At 39.4% G+C, this 21,556-nt stretch overlaps 2 protein-coding genes across 9 annotated transcripts in view; one reads left to right on the top strand and one right to left on the bottom strand.

Annotated features, from left to right (window-relative positions):
• Positions 1-1,167: 1,167 nt before the first annotated feature.
• CRNKL1 (crooked neck pre-mRNA splicing factor 1) lies at positions 1,168-17,707 on the bottom strand. Its single transcript, XM_002747484.7, has 14 exons — positions 17,507-17,707; positions 15,690-15,842; positions 14,440-14,531; positions 13,450-13,608; positions 12,876-13,042; positions 10,436-10,614; positions 8,652-8,822; positions 7,452-7,643; positions 6,690-6,749; positions 5,858-5,938; positions 4,800-5,039; positions 3,582-3,683; positions 2,867-3,115; positions 1,168-1,909 (listed from the first exon to the last, which is right to left on the bottom strand). The coding sequence occupies exons 1-14, from the start codon at positions 17,555-17,557 to the stop codon at positions 1,742-1,744; spliced, it is 2,064 nt and encodes a 687-aa protein (XP_002747530.2). The 5' UTR covers positions 17,558-17,707; the 3' UTR covers positions 1,168-1,741.
• A 49-nt stretch (positions 17,708-17,756) lies between these two features.
• The window catches only part of CFAP61 (cilia and flagella associated protein 61), a 327,205-nt gene continuing 323,405 nt past the window's right edge, over positions 17,757-21,556 (top strand). For 4 of the 8 annotated variants that reach the window (XM_035298462.3, XM_054255275.2, XM_078371503.1 and 1 more), the window contains exon 1: positions 17,757-17,876. The gene's annotated coding sequence lies outside the window, so the exon portion shown is untranslated. The remainder of the gene's footprint in view (positions 17,877-21,556) is intronic. The other 4 variants (XM_054255274.2, XM_054255276.2, XM_078371504.1 and 1 more) reach the window with 1 other exon arrangement.

Here is a 21,556-nt window from a genome sequence, read left to right on the forward strand (position 1 = left end):
ATCTTGGCTCACTGCAACCTCTGCCTCCCACATTTAAGTGATTCTTCTGCCTCGGCATCCCAAGTAGCTGGGACTACAGGCACCTGCTACCATGCCCGGCTAATTTTTTGTATTTTTAGTAGAGAAAGGGTTTCACCCTGTTAAGCCAGATGGTCTTGATCTCCTGACCTCGTGATCCGCCCGCCTCGGCCTCCCGCCATTTTCTACTATAGCATACTCGGAGATGTTTACTGATAATCTAGGTAGAAATAACCCCATTGTCCACTAAGTTTAGCAAAGAATACAGCAACACTGCTACTGGAGATATATAATGTACAGAAGCCTAACTATAAAGAGATTTGATTCATGAGACTTAAGTCTTAGTCCAGAGTTTCCCAAATTTCTGTGAACATAGGACATCATTTTCTGTAGCACACATGTAAGCAAGCCATTATTCTTTAAACAAGCTATTACAAAGCTCTACCACTCTGGAGAACTGATGACTGCCTAACTGAAATTAGACTAAATTATTCTTGGTAAACAATGTTTTCTGAATCTTGTTCAGAAATATAATCACCGCAAATTATTTTCCATGTTCTACGAAGCACTGAATATAACTGACTACTAGAAGATAAGGTGAATTAATCTACTCACATTCAATTCTACAAGGAATTTTTTAAAAAATTTAAAAAAGTGGCTTGGAATGTGGCTGGGCGTGGTGGCTCATGCCTGTAATCCAAGCACTTTGGAGGCCAAGGCAGGCGGATCACCTGAGGTCGGGAATTCAAGACCAGCCCGACCAACATGGTGAAACCCTATCTTTCAAAAAAAAAAAAAAAAAAAAATAGGCCAGGCGCGGTGGCTCAGCCTGTAATCCCAGCACTTTGGGAGGCTGAGGTGGGTGGATCAAGAGGTCAAGAGATCGAGACCATCCTGGTCAACATGGTGAAACCCCGTCTCTACTAAAAATACAAAAAATTAGCTGGGCATGGTGGCGCGTGCCTGTAATCCCAGCTACTCAGGAGGCTGAGGCAGGAGAATTACCTGAACCCAGGAGGCGGAGGTTGCAGCGAGCCAAGATTGTGCCATTGCACTCCAGCCTGGGTAACAAGAGCAAAACTCCGTCTCAAAAAAAATAAATAAATAAAAATAAAAATAAATTTAAAAAAAAGTGGCTTAGAACAAGCATTTTACAGAGCACTTACTATGCACCAGGTATATTCCTTTTATAATATAATCTTCAAAATGAGTTGTCAAAGTACTAGCCCATTTTATGAGGAAAATGAAAATTAAGTTACATAATCACGAGTGGCAGGGCTGGGAAATGAACTCAAGTCTGTGACTCTGAAGACATGAAGAAGTTACACATTTCAGATAAATGCATAAACTATGGTTATGATGTGAAAAGTTACTATAGAATGTAACCAAAAAGCTAAAAAAAAAGGGCTCAAAAGTCTGCACGTTCACCCAAAATAGATGCTAAACATTACCTTAATTACATTTCCTAATGCATGATGTGTATAGATATTAGAAAAGTTTGGTCTCAGTTGGAAAAAGAAATCTAGCAGTTAAAAACGTCCTTTCCTTGCAATCCCTACCACTAGATAACCAGAGGGCATTTAAAAAATAACTTAAAAAGTAGCTATCAAAGATACCAATCAATTTCTTACTGGTGAAATATATAAGAACTTCTGGGAGTCACAAAAGTTCCAAACAATTAATTTATAAAAATAACAAAACATCTGTCAATATGAAAAAAAGATCAGGATTCATTCTCATCGACATCCTCATCTGGACTGTGCTCAGTATCCTCCTTTTCCTGCTGCTGTTTCTTCCATAGTTTGGCCATGGCCAGGAGTTTGAGGTTAGGTTGGTTGGCAGCATCTTCTGGAAAGATGTAATCAAAGTATTCTTCCCAGCCTGCATCGGACTACAGAAACAAAATGATTAAAAGATAGCAAACATGCGGCTGATACACTCACATATCAGAGGGAAGAATTTTTACTGGAAACCTGGAGGTGAAGTTCAACTTATGTCCATTTTACAAAACAACACAAAGTCTACTATGGAAAGAACAAGGGCTGGGTCTGAAAGACTGGGAGTGAGTAAGCAGCAACTGCAGCTCAGAGAACTGAAGAACTGGTAGAAAAAATTCCAAAACTCTAAACACAGCTCCTCTATAGCCAACCAAGGTGTTGAGTGTCTCCAACTCTATTGTGCAGTCTTACATTTAAGAAAATGTTCAACCATTTTTATATAACATTCATCCAGTAGCAAAAGCCATACATCTGTGCATTATTATTCCAACTCCCTACCCTCCCATCCTCACCTCCCATCAGTCACTGATTTCATTTCCTAAATATTGTTCTAACAGGCCCTGTTCTAGTTCCACCTTCCATGTCTTATTCGGCTTGTAAAAACTGCCTCCTGATAGGTCTTCTTTCTCCAATCTCAGCCCCTTGGGTCTGCCAGTAGGAGATGCCAGCAATCTGGTCACGGCATTTTATGCGAAACAGCCTTCAGTGACTCCCAACAAACTCCTTCTTATTGCCTACAAGCCTTCTCTGGCTCCTGTCTGAAAGTTCAGAGCCAGGTTCCTCCATGCTGACTTCCTATTTAATGCTCTAAAAATATCACACTTCATGTAGTTCCCAGACTCAACCATCACCAAAACACCTTTGCCAACCCCTTACCATTGTCCACCTCTGCTGGACCATAGGCTCTACACTGTGTTTCCACAACAGCCAGATTGCAACCGTCTCCCACTCCAGGTGGTGTGTTTCCATTTTACCAATGTACTTATGCCACTTAAAAGTACACATTTCAAAGTCAGATGTGTTTCTACTCATGTGATGTGAGAGGAACAGTCCCAGGGCAGAGTTCTTACCCCATCGTCAGCCTGGACCTTTCTTCTCTTCTTGACTTTCTCTGGCATGAGTTTGTCTACTCTCTCCTTATCTGATGCTGTTCCAAATTCTTCTTCAAAGCTTCGCCAAGATTCCAGCAGCATAAGTCTCTCTTCCTTTTCTTCACAGTTTCGCATGCTTTTGTTAGCTTCTTCATAAATTTGTCTGCATTTAGCCAAACTTCCTTCTTTTCCTGAAGACAACTCAAACTGAGCAAAGCTGATCCACACCTTTAAAAAAAGGTATTATTGAACCAAATTAACCATGTCACTCGGAAGACAATAATGTAATAATAACGATAAAACGAATTCCCAGTTAATGACATCTGAAAGTAATACGTCCATCACTAGTGTTTCACAGATCAAAATAATGAATATATGCTTCCATAGTAAACACTGAAGCAATTTATTTCTACATGCTACAATTAAATGTCTACACAGTCTTAAAATTGTAAAAAGAGTTTAAGTTTTTGTCAATCTTGTGATACCCAAGCTATTCACATGCAGCATAAACAATGACCTGGTATAAACTTAACATTTCAAACATTCCAAAGTCCTCTGAGACTCATGTTTCTATTAAAAAGCAAGGAAGTTATTAAACAAAAGAAAAAAAAACCCAAACACTTAAAATACAAGAAATACGTATTTTCTTCAGGACTGATTCAAGCAAAATGAAAGATCATCTACAAAAGAATACCTTGACATGCTGCGTCCGTTGAAGCAACCGTCGGTAAAGGTTTCGTGTTCTTTCCGTTTCTTCCTGCTCAATTTCAAAATCAATATATGATTTCCAAAGCACCTAAGAAAGACAAGTTAATTGGTCACTCTTGACATTTACAAAGCAGCATGCCCCCATCTAAAGCACAGCTTAGTAAGTATCACTCTAATTTACATCTAGAAACATGGGATTTTTACTGAACAACTAAAGAACACGAATGAGTAAGATAAATAACACTGGTTATCCATAAGCTGGCCAAACCTTGGCTAGAATTCCAGATTACAGAAAAAGGGCCTTGGATTCAGTCTTAGTTCTCTTTGGAAATTTTTCAAATGCTTGACTTATCAAGAGCTGAGAAATTTGCCAGGCATCTCCCAGGTACTCTTTCATATTCCAGCCACGTGCAATGGAGCTTCCAGAGAGAAGACAGGCCCAGGTTTAGCCAGTGGGCACCTGTTCAGTGAATGCTTGTTGAGTTGACTCTGAACAGGTGCCCACTGGCTCCATGCAGCCTGGCAGGGCATAAGGATGAATAAACTGTGGTCTGGACACTTGAGAGTTGGCATTCTGGGTAGGGGAGCCAAGGACAACTGACGAACTCAGTATTACACAAAGCCCTGCCTTAATGTAGTCAGGTGGCCAAAACATTAAATGCAGGGTCATGTTAGTGCATGAAATTAAGAAAAAAATGGCTGGGTGAGTTCTATGGCTCCTGTGAGATTCAAATCGGTCCTGGCTGTGGTTTGGTGCTATCTTGTGGGTCAAGCTTAACTATGGAAGGCAGGAGAGCACTTTCAGGACAGTGACAACCGTAGTTGCAAGGATATCCTGGTTTAGAGAATACAGGGATGTACAATTCCCACCTCCACCCTCCTTGTTCTCTTAAGTGGGCCAGCCTGCTAGCTACTTCTTTGCCTGGCCTCTTCCCCAGGCCCTTTAGGCTTCCCTATTCGAGAAGGGGAGTCACACAACCCCCATGATATCCCAAGTCATCCTTGTCATCATCCTAGATGTCTAACTAGAGGGTTACTTCCCCTGTCCCCTACATCCTGCCTTTCCATGTACAAGCCTAACCTGAGTAGAAAAGACTAAGTTAGATCATCTTTATACTCTAAAATACACCTATATTTAGATGGTCACCTAAAGTAAGACTAAACAAGTATCTCAAACCAAGTTATATTTGACTTGAGAGCTCACCTCTGGCATGTCTAAACGTGGCTGACTGATGGCTAATTCATAGATTGCCCGTGCTCTGTCAATATCACCAAGGATTGTCTCTAATTCAGCAAATTTAATCCATGAGGTACAATTTTCAGGTCCAAATTCCAGGAACTTTTCATAAAGCTTCCGGCATCTGTCAAATTCTCGAAGCTGTAACTCCAATTCTATGTAAACTTTAAATAATTTGTTCTTTGGACATTTGCCTATGGAAGTTCCCTGGAAAATAAAATAACCAGACCACTGTGATACTGTAGTGGATTCAATTTGTGTAGTTATTGCACTGCCCTGAAGCCTGTTCTCTGCTGAGGAAGATTCTTGCAAAGTCAACATGGACTACTGTTCTTTCCCTCTGTGACATCACAGTGTTTACTGGTTCTCAACAAAAGGCTGAAGGAAACTCTTTAATTCATTCAGCAAGAGGCAGTGTTCCACAAGTGTCTGGGCAACTAAATAAACTAAGATTTGAAAGTTTCTCAGGACATCCTAGGGAATGTGGATGTCAGATGCATACTATCTATAAATAAAAAGGACAAGGCATGGTAGCTCATGCCTGTAATCCCATCATTCTGAGGCCAATGTAGGAGGATCATTTAAGTCCAGGAGGCAGAGGTTGCAGTGGGCCAAGACTGTGCCATTGCAGTCCAGCTAGGGCAGCAGAGTGAGACCCTGTCTCACAAAAAAAGGAAAAGAAAAAAAAAAAAAAGTAGAACAATTAAAAGTACGTTTAATACATCAAAAAGTTTGCACAGGATCAGATTACCAATTCTACTCTGTGGAAAGATCTAGTAACCGGTAGCTAGAGAAGTTTCCAATGTTGAAAGAGAATGTTAATTTGCCCTAGGTAATAAGAATCATTTAAGCATTATTAGTCAGTGTTTTTTCAGAGGATGCATGTTTTCTAACATTTCCCAGGCTACAAAGGCATAATACTTCTGTCACTTTTTGAAGTAGGAATTGTATAACTTCCAAGCACCAAGATTTTAATTTCTTTCTCAGAGAACTTAATGAGACGTCCTGATCCTTTCTTTACTTACCAATGCTCTTCTGGCTAATGATAGATTTTTCTGTCGTATTTCAAACTGTGCATAGAGTATCCACATTTTGGCAAATGTGAACTAGAAAACAAAAGCACAAAAATATCTAGCTTAAAAGCCTCATTCAAATTAAATTAAAGTAAAATACATTTAAGTTAACCAAGGTCACTGGTAATTCAATTTCTCTAAAACTTCAGAGTTAAGAGGGATGCATTCTGCTTATTTACAAGCAAAGAAGACCTCAGTCGTGTCACACAAGTTAGAAAGACACAAATCATGATCCAGATACTATAATGCATGACATGGTAGCCTCTCCTCAGAACAGACTTTGTTTTGTGGGCATGCCTGTATGGGGGCAGAATGTCCTACCTCCATTCTAAAAAGGAACTCGGTCAACACATTTTCCTTCTACAGAAGGAAACATGTCTTATTTCTCATGCTGGGAAACAAGGCTGAGGTAACATCTCAACCATCTATAGAAGGGACACATTGATCCATGCATGTACGCACTCACTGTTACCAACGATCCACTTCTGTGTCCCCTACACATATTGTGTGCTCTCTGCATGGATGTCTTTCTCCTTCCACTCAGACTATTTGAATTACCTAGCCTTCTCTGAATTTCTATTATTTGTTTGTCAAAGCAAGTTATCCTCCAATCTAGAGTGTGAGCTGTTTTCAGAGTCAAGGAACAGATCTCAGTCTTATGCTAGTCCACGGTGCCTAGCACAGGGAAGTATTTTATCAATCAATATTATTTCACTGAATTACTTCACAAGTAAAACAAGAGGATTTTGACCTGTTTGTAATGAACACTTTAGAGCAAACATACCTTTTTGTGAGGAATTAGTTCCAAAGAGGCTTGATACACCTGTCTTGTCCTCTCAGGATCCTGTATTAGGATAAGAAATTTTCACATAATATTGGAGACTGCTGCTAACACTCATCTTACTAGTTACTAATTTTACTGATACTAGTAAAAATGTACACCCCCAACATTGAATATGTTTCTCAAGTTATTTGCAAACCCTGATTTCATTTATGATCTAAAGTATGAACAGCCATCAAACTTCAGTTTAAGAATCACCAAGACAGCCACCAAACTGTACGCCCTTCTTTGTAGAAAGCCATTTTGCCTGATAGCAGAAACAAAGATGTATACAGTCTCAGATCAACCCAGAAGGTTAATACAACTGATTTCTAAAAATGCCACTTGATTTTTCCTAAAAGCAAGAATGCATATTCTAGCCATGATTATTCCTATTAATGAGAAAATCCAGGAAACTATATTTAATTAAACTAAGGGCTGGTCCACCGTTCCTTTTTAAGCTCCATCCGATATCCTGTTGTGCCTCAAGTAAAAATCAAACCAAACTAAACAAGTAAAATCCCCTCACATGTGACCACAACAAGCACAGAGAGTTTAAAATGTTGCAGAGTGAATACGTAACTGTATGACTGAATAGAAGCCTATAAAAATTTAAAACTAAATTTCTTGGTTTCAAGAATTATAAATATCCACAATAGGTGAGCTGTGAATACAGAGGAGAGAAAACCATTAACAGCTGATGCATAATTCTGGGTTTTTTTTCACCTTTGCCTCCAATTCTTCATAGAGTGCATAGTTGATCCAAAGATAAATGTAGCGCTTCCAGTGCCTCTTCTCCTGGATGGGTGGGACGTTGGCAATGGCCCTTTCGTAGACTTCTCGCACGGCTTCAGCTTCTGCGTCACTTTCCACCAAACGCAAGTAATCAAACCATGCATCATAATTGTGTGGATTCGCCTAGAAAGACAACCAGTTTAATAAATAAAAAGCAAAATGAAGAGCTGCGCTTGCCAGGTTAAGTGAGATGAAAAAAGGCACCAGCCTGACCTTCTATATTTTAGCACCTTTTCTTTTTTTTTTGTTATTTTTTTTTTTAGCACTTTTTCTTCTAAATTTTTCATGTTCTCTCATTTTAAAAACACCATCCCTGAGATGCACATATAGAAAAGAAACAGAAATACAGAGGATAGATCACTGGCCAGGTATCCCACAGCAAAGCCCCCTTCATCTACAGCCATCATTTTCAAGATAGTCAATAATTAGATGCCTCTTCTTATCAATGCATTTGCTTATATATGTGACTACATATCATGTCTGTAACCAAATTACAATAGAATGATATTATGCTCACAATTGTTAAACTTGCTTTCCAATTAAGAGTAATTTATCATTAATATATCTTGCTAACCTACCACCTCATTAAATAACAGACTTAGTCCTTTGCTTGGAGGTATCTTAATTAGACTAAGCAAAGGTATTTTTAAATACACAGCAGAATACTGAAGGCAAATGCTACTCTCTTTGAATTGAAATCAAAATAGCACATTACAGAAAAAGAGATGCCGATAGAACCCTGTATAGCATAAATCTTTTGTGCAGGCAGTTAAGCTCAAAGGGTGATGTGCAAAAACAGGTTTTTGGACCAATCTCTGACTCTTCCACCTCCTTCCAACAATGAGCTCAAATGGATTCCACACTTCTTTTGCTCAAGTTCTACATATAATCAGCAATCAACAAAATGAATTTCAACATCTGAGTGGCAGAGCAAATCCCAGTGTTGTTTGCTTGCCTTTTCTATCACCCTCATTTATTCCTACTTGTGTGAAATAGCCATCAGTTGATCACAGGCACATCCTCAAGAGGGTAATCATGGGTAATGCTAACTTGCTGTTTCCTTTAGTGTTGCTAGTAAGGCTGAGCACATCTCAGCTATCTGCAGAGCTGACCATGCACACCAGCGCTCACCTTCACTTCTTCTTCATACTGGAATCTCCGTTTGCTCACGATGATATCTTCAATACCCCGCCTATCACCAAACTTCTTCTCAAAGATGGTATAATTTTTAAAGAGTTCTTGGGCATCTTGTTTTGAAATTCTGTCCAGGGCATACTTGTAAATCACTCGTACCCTTTCAAACTAAATGCAGAGAGGATGATTACCTTCTATAACACAATATTCTCATGCCAGTCACAACAAGGAAAGTACATGTAACAAAATATTACCTATAAGTTAGATTTTGAGGCCTCATAATGTCGGAAGTAAATGTTTTTCTCCCTCTTGTTGAAGTGAGCTGTCAGGATGGACCAGTACTCTGCTTTGAGCTCCATGTTTAATACTGTCTACCTAACACCGCCAATTGGATGTCCACTGCACATCTCAAACAGGTCCAAAACTCAGCTTCTGTTTCCTCCCCACTCACCCTGGGACTTTCCCCATCTTCCCAATCTTAGTAGGCAATGCCTAACCTGGAGTCACATACTTGCTCATGCCAAAACCTTCAGGTGTTCCTTGATTCCTCTCTTTTCCTCATTCTCCATATTCACTCCTGGAACAAGCCCTGCCATTTCAACCTCTTCCACGCAGCCCTTCACTTCTCTCCAGCCTCCAGCCATCAAGCTCCACTGCTTACCTGGACCACTTCAAAAGTCTCCCCACTGGTCTCCCCTGGTTCCACTTTTGCCATACATCCCCACACATTCTCCACGAATTAGCCAGGGATTCTCTTTAAAATATAAATCATATCCAATCACCATCCTGCTTAAAACCTTTCAGTGCTTCCTACTGGCTCAAACAGAATCTGAACTCCCTAGCATGGTCTGTGCAAGACCTTGTACAGGTCTACATTTTGTTTTCCGTTCTGGGGCTTTATGCTTCTGAGTATCTCTTGTCGGAAACATTTGGTAGCAGAAGTGTTTTGGATTTGGGATGTTTTCCCAGTGTTGGAATGTCTGCATCACACTTACTGGTTCAGCGGCCCCAGTAGAAACACCCAAAGTCTTCAATGCTCCAGTGAACGTTTCCTTTGAGTGTCATGTCAGAACTCAACAAGGTTCCCATTTTGAGTTTCGGATTTTCAGACTGGGAATGCCAACCCTGTATTTGGATGGATCTCAGCCTACCTCTCTCAGTTCCGTTATTACTTGAACTCCTTTTTTTTTTTTTTAAGAGATAGGGTCTTGCTATCACCCAAGCTAGAGTGCAATGGCATGACCATAGCTCACTGTAGCCTCAAACTCCTGATACTTCTACCTCAGCTTCCCAAGTAGCTGGGACTGTAGGTGTGTGCCAACAGGCCCACTCAATTTTTTTTTTTGAGACAGAGTCTTGCTATGTTGCCCAGGCTGGTCTCAAACTCCTTGCCTTATTTGTAGGGCAGTCTCTGTTTCCATTCTAAATTTTGCTTCCTGTTCTGGAGTTTTATGCTTTTTGTTTCCCATATTTATACCTGTAAAGTCCTTTAAGTAGGATGCCAAATGATCAGCTCTCAGTTTAAAGGGAATTAAGACTAAAAGTCTTAATTTTCAAACAAAGCACAACCAAATTAAGACAGTTATAATACAATCTATAATCAGCTCCCAATATGTAGTTGAATCACATACATATGCAGTTCTCTGTGAGAAGTTGCGTTTTTGCATTTTGGCAACTCTTCTCCAAGGTATGTAAGAAAAATGAAAATGAACCCACCATGCACAAAATGTAATCTTTGCTAAGCTATTTTACAGTGTAATGAAGTTCTTTAGGCATATTACCTCTTTCTGATTTTCTTCAAACTTAGCAAAGGCGACATAAAGGTGCTCATCCATATGTTCATCGCCAAAGAATTCCACAGCTCTCTCATACACCTTCCGTGCGTGAGCAAAATAAGCATGTTTTTCTTCAAAGCGGGCATACTTGATCCAGTTCTTAACATCAGGGTGCACGAGGACAAGTGCAAGGGAATTAAGGAAATACCAGGCAAAAACAGCATGGTTTGAAAGACTAAGCAAACGCTAAAACCATACCAAAGCCTGGACACCCCAACAGTTCAAACTACAACTCCAGGGGAATAAAACACATGCAGAAGTGTAGAACTAAACGGTGGCTTACCTGGGGGCAGGGCCACGCCTTCTCATTCTATCTTCCTCCAGTGCTTAGTTAAGATTTTAGTACTGGGTACAATCTTGAGTTTGGAAGCAAAGAAAAATCTCAACCCAGATTACTAACCATGTGATCTCGGATAAGTCATTGAACTTGTCTAAGTCTCAGCTGTTTCGTTGGTTAACAGAGAATAATGCCAACCTCATTGGATTACTGCTAGCTTTAAATGAGAAAATGTATGGTAAGCCCTTAGCACAGTTTCTGGCCAAAAGAACATGGCACCGTAAATGGTCAATAATGGTCTGGTCAATAAATGACATCAATTATATTAAAATATAAATACTTGAACTGATAATTAAGAAAAAGTGCTATAAAAAGAAAACTGCTAACTAGAGTCAAAGCCGAAAGTTTTGAATTGCCATTTTAATCTATCTTCCTTGAATAAATCATTGATTTCCAAAGTGGTAATATATTCAAATATGGCCAAGAAGTTAAGAGCATTCGTTCTTCTAGGTTCACGTTCCATTTCCATCAGCACCTATGAAAGCCTAGTCAAGCTACTTCACCTCTCAGGCCTCGGCTCCCTCACCTATAGGATGGAGAAGTTCCTACACTGCAAGGTTGTCATGAGGACTAAATGACAGTATTTGTAGAGTATGTAGAATAATGCCCAGCACACAGCAAGTGCTATAAAAGCTTCTCAAGCTAATAATATTAAAATTAGTAAACATAATTAAGATCTTAACATTGTCACCTGAACAGAGAAGAGCAAAAAAATAAAAAGATCTTAATACTGCATAATAAAGTTGATTCTCATTATTTGTGGTAGTTATGGTCTATTTAGTCAATGCAAACATTTAATTATTGAGTACTGAACCACTATGCCTAGGGGAAACATGTATATATACAATCTCACATTCATGATAATCTTAAATCCTGAAAAGAACTCATCCTGGCAGACTCTATCTTCATTATTTTGTAAGAAAAGTGGTTCAGACATGTTCAGTGACTAGACTGAGGCTGCCCCACTGACAGGGATTCAAACTTCGCAACCGGCCCCAGAGCCAGAGTTTGAGCTGTGTGGGACTAGACATTCTTTCTCCAAGCTCTGGGCAAGCCTATATGAGGTTAAGACCAGAAGGCAGAGGCTCGCCTTGTTGGGTTTCATGCTCTGTGCATGTCTACAAATGACTGTGAAAGTGCCACAATTACTGATTTTGGGAGTTACAAATAAATTTTAGCAAGAATGTGAGTTTGCGAATATGGAATCTGTGAATAATGAGGGATGACTGTACTTCAGTTTCTAAAAGTGCTTTCATGTGTATAAGTTAATCTTCACAACCGCCCAACAAAGCCGTTTTTATTCTTGTTTTTAGGGAGAGAATACCAAGTCTCCAAGGAGTTAAATGACTCACTGGAGCCACATAGCTAAAGAGTCACTGAACTTGTCTACGTCTTGGATGAACTCCAGCAATGGTACTAATGACCGACACAAACCTTAGAAAAACAGGACTAGCAATGGCAGACAGAACCTTAGTCAGTCCTCCAGCCGTGGGTTCCATGTCTGTGGACTCCACCAACCTGAGAACGAAACTCTTCAAGGGAAAAAAATGCTTCTGTACTGAACGTGTAGTTTTTTTTGGTGATTATTCCTTAAAATATACAGAATAACAATTATTTACATAACATTTACACTGCATTAGGTTTAAGTATTCTAGAGATTATTTAAATCACATGGGAAGCTATGCGTAGGTTACAAGCGAATACTACACCATTTTATATCAGCGATTTTGGTATCAGCATCACTGATTTTGGTATCCCCTTGAGGTCCTAGAAACAATCCCCCAGGAATATCATTTTCCACAAGGAAACATTAGTTTTCAGCATGAAAATATAAACCCAAGCGCTCACCAGAAAAGACTAAACAGTTACCCAGATCACGAATTTTCATTCTGAACAATCTCTTTCCCTACAAAACATAGGAAGCTGATAAACTGTCATTCTTAACTTGCCTGACATTAACGACTGTGTGTCCTGACCATGAGCCATCTGAACAGGAGCAGCAGCCTCGAAGACAATAATGGCACCACACAGATCTCATCCAAAGGATATATCGCTCATAAATGGTGCGGGCCCGATCCACCTCCTTGTATCGCAGCTCAAAGTTGATGTAGGAATGCCAGGCTTGCTCCTCTGGCTGCCACTCCATCCAGCGCTCAAACACCTGCCGGGCACCGGCGATGTTTCCCAGCATTTCCTCCATGTACGTGTACTTGTACCTTCAACAAAATCACCCGAAAATATCTGCTGTGGTAATTTTTAGTTCTTCCATTGTTGAATGGGAAGAAGATTTAAGATTTATCTTACTTAAGGGTTAAATTGAACAAGTTTTGCCATTGAAATATAAATCTGAAAAAGGATGAACCATTGGAAAAAAAGATATTTTTTCTTAAAAACTGCCTAGTTCAACAAGCAGCTTCTGAACAATTGCAATCAAAATTTTAGTTTTGATTACAAAGCTATTAAACATTATGATTAGGACTTAATAGACTATGGGACATTAAAAAGCATTTATGCTTAAAGAAAAAGTAGAATGTAAAATTAAACTATCGTCACATAAATAAACACAGACAATGTGGAACTTTTCTAGTCCCTCAAAGGCTGTTTCGTTAGATCGGAAACTTACCAGAACTGATTGACTCGAGGCAGGGTTGTTATGGCCCGGTCCCAGATATTTCGTGCGTGGTTGACTTGGCGATTCTTCATTTCCATTTCTGCGTATTTCAGCCAGAGTGTAATATTTCGATAGTCTACATCTAAAGCACGCTCGTATATGGATCGAGCCCTTACGAAGCAAGATTTGCAAGGCATCAAAAGTAGTGTATACAACACGTGTAGCAGTTATTTCAAACTACCTGGAATGCCCTGATGTTTTATTAGGTGTCTACCGTGAGCCAGGTTCTGGGCCTAAAAAGACGAAAAGCTACAATGCTCTCAAGTACCTTACAAAGTCCTACAGAAAGACATGCTTGCAATTATCATGCAATGTGATTTATGTCACAGTCAAGATCTGTACAGGAAGCAGAGAGGAAGAAATGAAAATGTCTGGCAGAAGAGGCTAAGTAGCAGGTAACTCCAGAACTGAGAACTTGAGGAAAGTTCCAGTTTACCAGGAAACTAAGGTTGGTGGGGAGGGAGTGCTCATTCCAGGCAAGGAGAACAGCCAAGCCTCATAATAAGGATACATGATATATTCAGGGAATGGCACATACACAGGCGCAGTGGGGTCAGGAGGTATGAGGCAAGAATGAGGAAAGTTAGACAACAGGAAGGGCCAGATTGCAATTTTTACTTTTTTGGCCATTGGTTTTCAGCTAAACACTTTAAAAAAAATCTCAATACATAGAAAGCAGATGAAATTGTGCTTCTTTAGCTATAGAGTGTGTGCTGGGTGACAAGATATATCTCTAAAGCCTCTCCTGCCACTCTCCACCAGGACTTTTCTACCCCAGTGCTCCTGAGGCCCTCAAGGGAACCCTAGGGTTCCAGGGAACCAAAGTTGAAAATTTCTATCCGAGGCATAATCTTTTCCTTGTGCTTTAACTTTTTCTTTTCTTTTTGGTATCTGTTAACCTACAAATCTTTATATATAAAACTATACTCTCAGCAATTTTACCTTTGAATCTCCTTTAGGCTTTCTTCCCATTGTGCGTATTTTATCCAGTTACTAATCACAGTCCTGTTTTTTCTTATGTTATCTTCAAAAGTCTGGAGGAAAGCAAAAAGGGTCAAGTCCAAGGGCTAATGACTAAAAATGACACCACCCTTGGTCTAGTAAAAGTCTTATACTAAAATGGTAGTTCATTTTGTTCATATTTAATAGAAATTGCATCCTGGAATCCTTAAGGAATAAGAAACCCACTACAGAAGGTTACAATCAACTAACTTATACTTTAAAATAGTCTATGCTTATCCCTAATAAAAAATGTTTTTGAATATTACCTTTAAGTCCTCTGGTAATTCTCAGAATTTCATACATAATAGCATTCGTGCTTTAAAACAGTCCCACATTCTAGAGTGAGGAGGTCAAATCAGATCCCAAGTCTTTTCTCATGGTCCTTTCTCAGATCTCAATTCCTTGTTTTTTTGTGATGAAGTCTCTCTCTGTCGCGCAGGCTGGAGTGCAGTGGTGTGATTTAATCTCACTGCAGCCTCTGCCTCGCAGGTTTCAGTGATTCTCATATCTCAGCCTCCTGAGTAGCTGGGATTACAGGCATCTGCCATCATAACTGGCTAAATTTTTTTGTAATTTTGGTAGAGATGGGGTTCTACCATGTTGACTAGGCTGGTCTCCAACTCCTGACCTCAGGTTGTCCGCTGAGGCCAGGACTTTGGCCTCACAAAGTCCTGGGATTACAGGTGTGAGCCACCATGCCTAGCCAGATCTCAATTCTTAACACAGAAGGTGGTATAGGCAGAAGTACACAACAGTGCAGTTTTACTAAGCATACCCTCTGCTGGTTCCAGTTGTTCCACCTGCTAAACTTCCACCCATGTTTGATTCAGCACCAAAAATTATGCAGATTCAATTTCTTTGTACTTTAACCAGACAATTCATAGCATATTTTGTATAGTTCAGAAAAATGCTGTTATCTGGTAACCAGAAGTACATTATTCATGTGCTATAAACACTAGCCTCATCTTGCCCTACAGAAATTCTTTTTTTTGGAGACGGAGTCTTGGTCTGTTACCAGGCTGGAGTGCAGTGGCGTGTTCTCAGCTCACTGCAACCACCACCTCCCGGGTTCAAATGATTCTCCTGCCTAAGCCTCCCAAGTAGCTGGGACTACAGGCGTGCAACACCATGCCCAGCCTACCAATACTTTCTTAACAATTAGTGGACTGAAAGATATCACACCGACTGACCTTCCTTTTCCTTAGTTTATAATCATTTAATTCTTCTTCATCTGTGATCTTTTGTTGAGGTGGAGGTGGAAGAAGCTCAAGTTCTCTTTCTTTAGCCTCTCTTAAGAGCTGTTCAGCAGTTATCTGTACCTCAGCTGGGGCTTTGTTTTTCACCTTTTAAGAAAGAAAACATTTCTATTTTTAGCAGATGCTCTTCACACGGGTTTAAGAAACCAGTTTTATGTTACATCCTTTAGGATACATTGTTTTAGGATGTGAACTTCATTAGTATTATCACAAGATACCCTCTTTGTATGACATGTTCCCATTCCTCCATGAGACAGAAAAGAAAAAAATACTATGTTTTCCTTGTTATTCATGGTGTCTACTACAAAGCCATAGGCAAAAGTCTCAACTGAAAAAGGTCGCAAAAACAATAGCGAGCTTTCTCTTTTAGATGAGTATAATAATAAACTTTGAGGCAGTCTAGGTAAAATTCTGACCAGAGGTTTTGTTTTATCAAGATGTGTACCACATCTTATTAACAGCATTACAACCTGCATTTACAGAATTCTTCAACTTAGCTAATGCCCCTGGTGGGTAATTGAGTTTGGTTTTTCATGGCACTTCAAGTCCAAGGCAAAATTCAATAACTTCCCATCATTAGACTGTAAGCTTCCTGAGGTCTTAGAAGCTTACAGTCTAATGTAGCTTAGAGCTGTGCTGCCCAGCACAGTAGCTGTGAGTCACATGTGGTTAGTACAAAATGGGGTGGACTGTAGATGTAAAATACACTCTGGTTTTGAAGATGGAGTATGAAAAAAAGAATAAACTACCTCATTACATTTTTTTATACTGATTAATATTGAAATAATATTTTGGATACATTAGGCCAAATAAAATATCTATGATTAAAACTAATATCACCTTTTTTGTTTTTTACTTTTTAATGTAGATATGAGATATGTGGCGTGCATTATATTTCCATTGGAGCAGTGATGCCCAATAAAAGTTTATGTAATTGAATTATAAAAGACTTAATGCCACGTGTGAAGTAATGATGATAATGGTGATAGCTCATATTTAATAAGCACTAAGTGCCAGACACAGTGTTACTTGCTCTATATGCATTACCTCTGCGAGTCAGATAAATGGTTATGTAAAGGTCCAGTTCAACAGAGTCATCTGGGCTCAAGAAAGACTTGAGGGAGGGTATCTGTGAAGGCTTGAGAGAAAGCCTGCCCCATGTTAAGCACTTGGTAAGTATCAGCTATCGAGGGAAACACCAGATAGTGAACCTACCCTTTAATGAACTTATGATACCATACAACTCCGTCTACTCTCGCCTTCCGCTGTCAGCTGGGCTAACTCCTATTCCGCCTTCAAGTCTCAGCTTAAAGGTCATTTCCTCTGCAAAACTTACTTTCAGGACCCCCTCATACGCCCCACTTATTCACGCCCATGGCATATTCTACTTTGCATCAGCAACATCTAGCAAGGTCGTCTTTATACACAAGCTCGTGTTTTGGGTATTGTTGTGCTTCGCGTCCGAGCGTAGCTCCCCAGCGCCCAGTGCAGTGCTTGGCGCAATAAGTCTTCACTGATCCACCCCACTCCTCCCAACTGCACAAACACCCCAGAACGAAGGCCACGCCAACGCAGGTCGCGCTCCGCTATGACAAGAGCCCACGCCCCACCACCAGCGGATCCTTCGTCTCCATCTCTCAGGGTGAGCCTTCTCCCCGGTAGGAACACTCTCTTCCGCCCGGGGCATCCCCAGGGCTAAGGCAAGCCCCTCTCCTAGGCCACCTGCCACAAGGCCCGTCGCGATCCCCTACCTTGGCCACTTTGGGAATCCGCTGTTTCCCGGCCGCAGTAGAGGCCGCCATGTCTGCAGCAGCGGACCTCGGGACACCTGGCCCCACGCACGGACGCTAGAAATCTACTCTGAGAGCTCACCGAAACCACGAATCTTTTCTGACAACAAACAAGATCCCGGAACCGGAAGCGGAACTCACTAGGATGACTTTTGACCTCTCGCATGCGCCGTGACGGAGCGGCTCCGTTTCCACGGTGACCAGGCTGCGCGTACTCCTGCAGCAGCGCGTAGAGTGCGGCGTCCTGGAGCTGCGAGTGAGGTTCGTAGCGCCGGCCTGCCTGGCAGCGACGCAGGTCCTGCGGTTCAGGGCGTCAAGGGCGCATCCCCAGGTCAGCCTCCGGAACTGGGATGACCAGGCGAGGACTAGTGGCTCTTTCGAGCCGTGGCGCCCTGCAAGGGAGTAGGAACGAAGCTCCAATCTGGGTGCTCGAGGGCGGGGAAGAAGGGAGAGCGAGAAAACTACATCCCCAGCATGCCAAGGGGCGAGCTGCCGCCCTTTAGGCTTTCTGGCGCTTCATTTCATTTTAGGGCTTGTAGTCTGTGGGGTCCACGCCCCCTCGTTTCTGGTTTCTGGATAGTTATGTCCAAATAATGAACTCTAAGGTGCCCTAATAATTGACTCTAAGGTTTGGAATTAAAAATAACGTAAGATATTTCGAAGTCAGATATTAGGAAAAAAATGAAAATACATAGAGTAACTGGAAAACAACTCAGTCTTGAGATAAGAAGCATGTTTAAATTCTGTGTGTGCCTTAATTACATTTTCTTAGCCTCAATGTCCTCAACTATAAAACAAGGATAGTAACATCTGTTTCACTAGGATTAAAGATAAGTGCTCATTAAACGTTAGCTATTATAATAACCTACCCTCAAAAACTTAAAAATTAAGCCAAGGTTAAGATAATTTTTTTTAATAGACAACTTTTAGAGAAGTTTTAGGTTCACAGCAAAATTGAGTAGAAGGTACAGAGGTTTCCCCCCTCCAACAGCTTCCTACTGTCAGTAATTGTACTTCCTTCCCCCTCCAACAGCCTCCTACTCTGAATGACATTCTCCTCCGGAGAGGTACATTTGTTACAACCATTAACCTACACTGGCACATCATTATCATTCAAAGTTTGTAGTTTATGTTAGGGTTTACTCTTGATGTTGTATATTCTATGAGTTTGGACAAATGTATAATGACATGACTTGGCAGCACATTTGTTAGGATAATTTCCACAGTTGCAAAAGGCTCTTTTTGGTGTTTGGCCAAAATATATATTTACGGATGTAGTGATACATAATGCAGATTATATATTGCAGATAATGCTTTCAAAAAAGATTTATGTAGATTTCTAAAACTACAGTCAGTTATAAACAACATCAATATATTTGCCATAACTCTATTAACCATATTATTTAGATATTTTATCTCACTTTTCAAAATTTAGAGATTTTATATCACTTTCATAAAGCCACCTAACAAAATAAATATCTGTTAAAATAAAAAGATATTTAAGTGATTTTTCTTAAATGTCTAACTGTAAACAATTGATTTACCAAACAAAACATTAATCCTCGTTAGCTCAAACGTACAAACGTGTTAGAATACTTTGCTTCTAATCACCATCCTTCTATACATTTTTGTTGTCTGGCAATTCAGTTCATCTCTTTTTTTTCTTTTCTTTTGGAAAAATGTATTATCTTTTTTACTTTTTGCCATCAGTGCTTTTGTAGATTTACCTTCAGGTTTACCTTCTTATTTCCCAGCATTTAATCTTGTATTCCACTTCTGTCTGATTTTAATTTTATTCTTATCTGAATACACCATCTTCTAGTTCTTTCTACAAGATTCTTTGAATTTCTTTCAGTCTTTGTATGAATTGTCTTTATTTCATCTTCATTTAAAAATGATTGTTTAGCTAGGTTTGTCAGTCTAGGTTAATGATTATTTTTCCCTTTATATTTTTAAAACACTATTCTAGTAGAAAACTATGAGTCATAGACGAAATTTAGCACATTGACTATTTTGTATGGAACATGAGTGAGCTAGGGATATATATAAAATATCTGTATTATATAATATATAATATGATATAATAATATATATTATATCATGTTATTATATTTATAGATATATCTTATACATCATATATACATTATGTACATATATATGTAATGTATATGTATATATATTGCATTAAACTTTATGTGTCGTTTACACTTTAAACATTAGAAAAAAATTACATGGCACATGAAAATGATGCAGAAGTCAACTTTCAGTGTCCATAAGTAAAATTTTGTTGGAATACATTCGTGCTCATTTGTGCTGATATTGTCTCTGGTTGTTATTGTGCTGCTATGGCAGAGTTGAAGAGTTGTGCAGACATGTGACTCATAAAGCTTAATGAATTATCTGCCCCTTTCCAGAAGTTTGCTAACCCCTGTGCTACTGGCTTCTAATGTTGCTGAATAGAAATATTCTGTCAGTCTAATTATTTTTTCGTAGACAGTCTTTTATCAGGTTTTTTTTTTGTAAGTTTTCTGTCTGCCTTTAAGGTTTTGTAGTTTTATTGCTATATATATTTGGAGTTTATTTGTATTTTCTGCTCTGAACTGAGGGTTCATGTCTTTCATCAATACTAAAAATAATTAGCCATTATTTTCAAATGTTTCATTTCTTCTTTTTGGGATTCCCATAAGACAGACGTTTTTCATTCTGTCTTACATGTGTCTTTACTGAATTCTATATTGTCTATATCTATATGCTTTTCTCTAGATAATTTGTTCATAAGTATCTTCCAGCTTATTCTCTTTATTCTTGTCTGTTTTTAACCCGTCCTCTTAGTTTAAATTTTAATAACCACATTTTTTATTTTTATGTTTCTCTTCTTTTTTAAATAATGACCTACTCTCTTCTCATGACTTTTGTTTCTCTTTCTATATTTCTTTATTATAAATATACTTAGTTTATAGTCTGTTTCAGAGTCTATCATCTGAAGTTCTTGGTCACTCCCTAATACACAGGTAGTATGGATTAGAATGCCAGACCCACTTTAGAATTTGGACTTCTCAGCAGTATTTTTGTTTTATTTTCTACCTAGAGCTTTGTGTAGAGAAAGCTTGTCACTTTCTTGGGCTGATAAGTTTAATTTTTCTAGTCCCCTCACTTACTGAGGGGCCCATCCCTCCAAAGTCCCAGGTAGATGCATGGTTTAACTTTTAATTCTCTCTTTGGAGTGAGGTCTATTCTGTCCCCAAAACCTGTGTCAGATCTGATCACTTCCTGAGCCACTGCTCACATCATTGCCACCTGGTTGGAGAATTTCCCTTGCTTGCTTGCTATCTTCTTTTCTTGCTATCTTTTTACCAAATTCAGTTATCTAATTATACTTTCTTATTTTATTCAGAATTGTTATATACTTGTAGCATTAGTTTATGATATGTTTCACAAACAGGATATCTCATTCCAATTTTGCTTTCAATTTAAAACCAAAACCAGAATGACAATGTTTATGGCCAGCTTTGACAGGAATCTAGATGTTATTCATCTCTCTTTCATTGTTTTCCCTGTTTTGTGAGCTCGTTGGCTAGTATATAATAAAATGGTTTTCCCTAGGAAGGAAAGAAGTAAAAAAAAAAAAAAAAAAAAAAGAGAAGAAAGAGGGAGACTTACAGAAATTGAAATAATGAGAGAGAGATTGAAATCATTTCGTGATCTACTGTTTCTGTCAATAGCATTTCCCAAAGTGTCCTGGAACATTAGATTCTCCACTGTGGCTGTCCTTAGAGATTCTGTTACAAAAGAGTGGGCTGGATTATACAAAGAAAACAAGTTGCTTTATTATGGAACCTCTCAAACATATTAATGGGCCTGGTGGCCCTTCAGGAAGCCTATTGCGAGCATTTCCTATACTTAACCGTGGAACTTTTCTGGTCTCAAAATATCTCTCAAGACTGCTGACCTTCAGGGCTCCAGTTTGGAGAACTCTATTAAGAACATAGGCAGCGGCTGTGAATGTTTCCC

This window comes from Callithrix jacchus, chromosome 5 (genome assembly GCF_049354715.1).
Source record: "Callithrix jacchus isolate 240 chromosome 5, calJac240_pri, whole genome shotgun sequence".
Classification (NCBI taxonomy): Eukaryota; Metazoa; Chordata; class Mammalia; order Primates; family Cebidae; genus Callithrix; species Callithrix jacchus.

Bases quoted from the DNA above. Each gene is read 5' to 3' on its own strand.
- CRNKL1 (XM_002747484.7), bottom strand. From the start codon at position 17,557: ATGGCGGCCTCTACTGCGGCCGGGAAACAGCGGATTCCCAAAGTGGCC. The intron at 14,532-15,689 runs GTCAGTCGGTGT...GCTTTCCTCCAG, and splicing joins ATAAACTAAGGAAAAGGAAG to ACTTTTGAAGATAACATAAG. The intron at 8,823-10,435 runs GTAATATGCCTA...CTCTGCATTTAG, and splicing joins TTGAAGAAAATCAGAAAGAG to TTTGAAAGGGTACGAGTGAT.